This window comes from Dreissena polymorpha, chromosome 12 (genome assembly GCF_020536995.1).
Source record: "Dreissena polymorpha isolate Duluth1 chromosome 12, UMN_Dpol_1.0, whole genome shotgun sequence".
Classification (NCBI taxonomy): Eukaryota; Metazoa; Mollusca; class Bivalvia; order Myida; family Dreissenidae; genus Dreissena; species Dreissena polymorpha.
In genome coordinates, this window is record NC_068366.1 from 35,719,325 (window position 1) to 35,725,682 (window position 6,358).

Sequence of the window (6,358 nt, forward strand, 5' to 3'; positions counted from 1 at the left end):
ACCATAAGAAAGAACCATATCTCATATCAGCATTGCTATGAGTCGATTATAATATTTTGAATTCATATCGGAACAGATGCTTGTTTAATTTACTCGCTTTAACTGACTATAAACGTGCATGTTCACTGATACTGTATCTTATAATGTTAATTTGATTATTAAATGAAGTTTAATACCATGTTTAAACAAAGGTGTAAGTGATTCCCGTATATTCAAGGTTTTTTCGCTCTAAAATAAAATGAAAGCTTCATCTCTTTCATAAAATAATTTGTACTTCAATGGCATCAGTTTTGTAAAATTGTCATACATTTTTAGCAATACAAGCATAACTAATTAATGCATTTCCAGATAAATGCTATACTCTTTAATACATAAATACTCATATTGTGTGGCAAGCATGTGGTAACAAACTATATCAACTACAATCATTTTTATTTGTATTTATTCATTTCATGATATGAGCTTATTTAAACAAAGGAAATATTTTAGCACTGACATGCAACGAACATTCAATAAAACACCACAACGCACATTTATTTAAGAGAAAATATTAAAAACAAACAAACAATATATGCGTAATTGCTTCCAGCCTCGCCATGTATAAAATAACTACAACATAAATAAATACCAATAAGAATTTGTTTTTTAACTTTGTACACGGGTTCTTAAATAAATATTGCAAGAATATTATGTGAAAACCAAAACAAATATTCATTAAATATGTGAAATTATACGCTCTTACCAAATGAAGTGTTAACAAGATCAAAGTTGCACTTACCAAATTTTTAGGTGAATAAATTGTCATTTTCAAGTTAAAACATGTACATGTACGGCGAATACAATATATAAGCATTACTTTGATATAATTTTGATTTTTACTTGAATAAATGCAATAGTAAGTGAAAGTTACGGGATTAGATTTAGTCTCTTCAACCACCAATACTGGGCATTGACCTCTTTACGCGGCGCTTACCGCATCTAAATCAAGTGTCGTGCTTTATTTTACGAGTGTTTGGTAACATACCTTAAGAACAGTATTGTGGTTAAAACAAAGAAGTATTAAAACCGAGTGTAAAAATACCATGATAAAAGAAATGAACGTATCCTTCGTCATAACTTCTAAATAATAATTTATTTTTTACTTGACCTTTACTAAAGATATTTTGAAAGACAATTATAATAAATAAACAGACCAACAGCGTCACGACAAAAACTACTGTATGGATGCACTACAAGTTTCAATATAAAGCGTAACGTCAGGTATAATCTAATTGACCAGTCGCCAGCAGGCAATCAAACTCACGAAATAATCAGATTTCGTTTATTGCGGCCACATGGTCTGACAAACAAAGACTGTCGGAGTAATGGATAACGCGTTTTATGAAAACACAACTTAGTTGGCGGAGCGATCTCGTATTTGGCGACTGGTCGATTGACATCACGCTTCGCTCCGCCCACTAAATCACATGGCTTAGCGGTTTGATAGACAAGCTAACACCAAAATGGCTTCCTTGCCTATAGACTGCATATAGATTTACGCGATATTCCTAATGAGTTTATGGACGTATTCACACCATATAACACTTGTAAAAGGGGTTATGTCATTTAGTTATTCTGCAAATGCAAAAGTATACGTTTATAGAGAACATCAGCTATTTAAAACGGGTAAATCGGTACATTAAACACGCTCTCAAACGCTTACGCGCTTACCGAAATCGAACCTGTTATTACGTGTAATGGTGGTATTAGCAATAAATTAACACTTCTTCACCGGTATTTACCCTTGTTATTTACGAAAATATTAACGAAACATTCCTCCCCCCCCCCCCTCCCGTGTATTTGAAACGAAATAGCGCTTTATAACTGGGAATTCGGTGAAGTTTTACGCGCTTTCTGACGCCGAGTGGGTACCTAATCATATAAAACATTGCTTATGGGACATTTATCAATCACTATAATTGAAAGTGCAAAACAACACAATCAGTTTGGTCATTGTCTGATATAAATTAGCGTTGTATGTAGGGGCGTTCGGTCAGGCTACTTAATAAAACTACCAGTATCAGACGCTCGCGCAGGTACCGACTTCCCCCAAGTTACCGCATTTATTGGTTATATCAGTAATAATAACTCTTATACAATGGCATTTATCGATACGTTTTTATTAAAATAGTAACATAAAATGGTTTTCACATGTTTCTGACACACACACAAACTCGATTTTTAACGGGGATTTCGTTAAGTTACACGAAGTGGGTAGCAATATTCTCTATTATTTTACATGCACTCGTGACATAATTCATACTTAATAATGCTTAGTTATTGCTTATATGACATTTCCAGTTTTTGAAATAAATGAATGTTCTATAAAGGGGATCTCGGTAATTCTACAAATTGAAGCTTCCACTCGCTCTTGTCAAGACCGCATTTCCGCGTTGGAAATGGTAAAAATGTAATTCATCTAACTTATCTTTCTGAATACCAAATGTCAGAGATGTGATGATCAGATCGATAACATAAACTATTTAAATATGCTAGCATATACGATAAAAAGATATTGTAATTGTCTTTGACAGTGTTGACATTCAGTTGTTCGTGGAGACGACCGCATGCATTTATCCATCTCTTACACTTGTTAAGATCTTTTTTCGGCTTTGGAAACAACATAAATTCAATGCAACCAACTAATCTTTCAAAATATCGATTGTCCAAGTTACATAATCCCCATTGACACCGTTTAACTATTTTAATCTACGTTATTTTTAAAAGGAAAACAACAAAAAACTCGTTGAAATAAAAGTGAACCTATACATAGCTTGTCTAGGAAAATGGCGGACAGTTCGTTGCTAACTCGCGCGCCCGATTAATCGATCGCTGATTGGTAGATCGATTCTTAGATGAGGATTTGATTGACATGTCTATTGATATGTCCGGTCGTGACTGCTACCAAGAACTGGCATCAACCAATCATCTTGTAGGTAACAATTCCTAATCCCCTCTCTTATAGCTACACAACTGTCGTCGCAAAACAAATCAATCAGTTACAGAAGCATCCCTTGCTCCGAAATACTATTTTTAAACATCGGTCTTCACGAAATAATTGCCCTGACATTTCCTTGAATACGTGCCCGACATATGGCGCATTTTCTGAGAGCGCATGCGCATTTCTCGCATGTGACCATGTGGCCGCATGGTAGAAAAACTACGCATGCGGCACTGTCCATGCATACTTTGCACGTCATTTGTTGCTTTAGTGCATAATTTTCTTCCACGACGTCTTTAATATCTGGAAATGTGGAAAACATTTACTCGTTAACGGGACACTTATTAACATGGACTTATCAAATAATCAAATTAAATAATGTAAGTTTCCTCGCGTTTGTCGGAAATTTAAGTACAATATGTATACTGTGCACACATATCTAAATGGAAATACTTGCATATGTAAAGAATTGTTTACGTTGAGAAATAGGACAACACAATATAAAGATCTGATCACAGTAAAATCTCACCTATTACAGATGTACTCTTTGGCTTTGCATCATTTCTAGATTTATCGTTGTGTGTTCCCTTTATTTTCATTGACGTTTTTGTTTCGGTCGATGGTGAGATGTCTGTTTTCTCTGGGACGATGTTCTGCAGCAGATATTCTAGTACTTGATCGTGCATTATTGAAGTACCTAATAAAACATAACAACGTTTGATAAAGAATACATTTTATATAATGAATATTGCATACACTTGTTTCAGAATTCACTCCTAAATATTCTGACTTCTTGTATAAATAGGCGGCTTCTATTCACCATTTAGCCTCAATAAATATCTTTGTAATGTTTAAATATCAAAAATATACAAAACATGCGTTAAAGCTTACCCTCAATTTCATTCTTTGTGACCTTCCTAAGTGCCAATAGTACAAGATCCCGCCCAAAGCCCATTTCAATAAATGTTGTTATCAAGGCTCTGTCACTGTCGTCTTTAAATGTTCGTTGCCGTGGTAATTCGTACGACGTCACGTTGTTATTTGTAGCGGTACCATTTACCGAAGACTGCGCCCCTCTGTTAACATTCTATAAAAAAATATTTTAATTACACGTGTTTTTAAAAAAAATGAAAAATACGTGTAGAAAATCCCACAACAAACTGAGCTCTTATATTAGAATTCCAAAAGTTAGCTTTCAATCCTTGCATGCAGGTAAGAAGTTTTAGATATTATTCCAAAATAACAATTCTCTATGGTCATTAATTAAAATACATAATCGGACATTATTTGCCAACCTAATTTATTTGCAATGAGAAACATAAAGGCCGTTTAATAATTGAACTAATGCTTCCCATACATGAGAAACGTGTCTCTCTTGCTCAGTAACATCGAGTCGTGTCCTCATCGCCTGAACCATGTCAATGAACTCTTGACCTTTGCACTGCATTACGTACTGACAACTTGGGAACCAATATGCATGCTCGGCCCACGGATCGTCATTTACCTCCCAGTTTTTTAGACCCCCGCCACATTGGAAGCATCGCACTTCATCTCCAGAACCTGAAAATATACAAATGTGATCGAAATGGAAGAAATAGTGGCAACTAGTTATTCGATAGGTTTCGAAATATTTACAAAATTACTGATAGTGAACTGTTCGCATATGAAGTGAGTTTCATTTTGTTTGTGTATATCAATTATTCTTTTGTTTGGAAGCAGTTTTATCATTGAAGTGTTAAATCTCGACAGTGAGTGATTTGTTAATTAAGTTCCATCTATTATATTCAACGTGTTCGTTGTCCTATTCCGAACAATCACAGAGCCATGTTTGATGATAACAACGCTCTTATCCATAATAATTTACATCGTTAAGTCTTTCCGTATGTTTTTTGCTATCATTTCGTCGATGCTAAAAAATTTAAGCGAAGAATTAAAAAAAATCACGATATTCGCAACGCGGTTTGGAAACTTCGTTTTTATGACAAAATATAACAACATATTTTTGTAATAAAAACACAAATATGTAATAATATTCAATAGTCAAAGCACTGAATAAACAGCTCGCTACTAGGAGAATCTGACGACGAATGAAATATGATTAATGACTTCCTGAAGACTATTTGTCTTGAAATTAAAGATTTTTTCTTTCATAGTAACTAACCTGTGTAATATAGTCCAGCGTCTACGAGACTGCCTGTTGACACTAAAGCTGTCCGTCTCCAGCACAAGAACGATGAAGTTCTTTCAGATTTGCTCCAGTATTTCGGATATTTTGCATTTTCTGCTAAAAACAAACAGTCATCTCTATGCTTTGTTTGTTGTCCTCTGTGGCTGTTTCCAATGAAAGTTGTGTATATGTTGTTTCCGTGTTGGATGCGTCCTGATTACTCGCAAATTTAGACAGTCTACCAGTTTGCTCAATGAGCTCTTCTGAACATGCCTCTGCTCCAGCAATGCTGTTTGATTCTAAAGATTCGCCACCTCTATGCATTACGCCGTTCACAACAGCCTGCTAACTTGTGGAATGGAATGTTAACAGTATCTTTACCGGATATAAATCTGCAGTCGGGTGAAAGCTTGCGGTGAGTTTCCTCTATGGATTCCCTCTCGTTCCATCGCTTAACTTCTACCCCACATACAAAACAAATACACAGTCTTTTTTCAAGGTTATAGTAAAATCCTTTTAAAGCAAGTCGCGAGGTTGAATAGCTTATAGATTCCATTTTATCCTCGTACTTTTCAAATGAAGCGTAACGGTCATACTCACGAACCATTGCTTTGTTGTGAATGTGGTCTATTAAAGCTTCCTTTTCGTCTTTTGCGTCAAGCGTTTCAGATGAAGTATCGTCTTGTCGAAGGTTCAAATTGTGTTCCCTAACGACAGGTGGATCATTGTCCTTGTCATGAAAGGTATTATTTTTCATCGGTGAATGTACAGGGAAGCACATGGAAGCTTCTAATCTTGGAGAAATATAATCGTAAAACATTGCTCTTGTTAAAGATGCGAAACCATAGCTACTCTTTTGTTTCAGACCAACTCTATCCTGCATACCGATCTGACGATTATCACTTTTTGAAACAATGCTGAATCCCAAAACAAGCAAACATAACAAGAGATTTCTAAACATCGATTTATTTGACATTTTCAAATAGTGTCGAATCCCTTGTAAATAGCCTATCAATCTGAGAGTCGTACTTTTCACTTGCTGAGACTCCTCATCCGCTTGTCTTGTTATCTTCTTACCTTTCAAGTCGAAAGGATCTTGGTGTGGTCTTGTCTGTTTGTTATCATACGTCAATTTCATAATAAACTTTCCGGTATTATATTTCAACAGATGGATGGGGCCCAAAGAATTCCGGATCTAAAACAGGTTTCAG

General features: G+C 35.3%; 1 protein-coding gene across 1 annotated transcript; it reads right to left on the minus strand.

The window, feature by feature from the left end:
* Positions 1-495: 495 nt before the first annotated feature.
* Positions 496-5,904, minus strand: LOC127852522 (baculoviral IAP repeat-containing protein 3-like). The gene is made up of 6 exons (XM_052386479.1): positions 5,748-5,904; positions 5,142-5,360; positions 4,338-4,540; positions 3,872-4,067; positions 3,510-3,677; positions 496-3,283 (listed from the first exon to the last, which is right to left on the minus strand). Exons 1-6 carry the CDS (start codon positions 5,902-5,904, stop codon positions 3,087-3,089), a joined length of 1,140 nt encoding a protein of 379 aa, XP_052242439.1. The 3' UTR covers positions 496-3,086.
* Between the last annotated feature and the right edge of the window lie 454 nt (positions 5,905-6,358).

What these genes read in the sequence shown, in the direction of transcription:
- LOC127852522 (XM_052386479.1), bottom strand. Translation starts at nt 5,904, where the DNA reads ATGAAAAATAATACCTTTCATGACAAGGACAATGATCCACCTGTCGTT. An exon ending in TCACAACAAAGCAATGGTTC is followed by an intron (nt 5,361 to 5,747) that starts GTGAGTATGACC and finishes GCGAGTAATCAG; the next exon opens with GACGCATCCAACACGGAAAC. An exon ending in AAAGAGTACATCTGTAATAG is followed by an intron (nt 3,284 to 3,509) that starts GTGAGATTTTAC and finishes CCACATTTCCAG; the next exon opens with ATATTAAAGACGTCGTGGAA.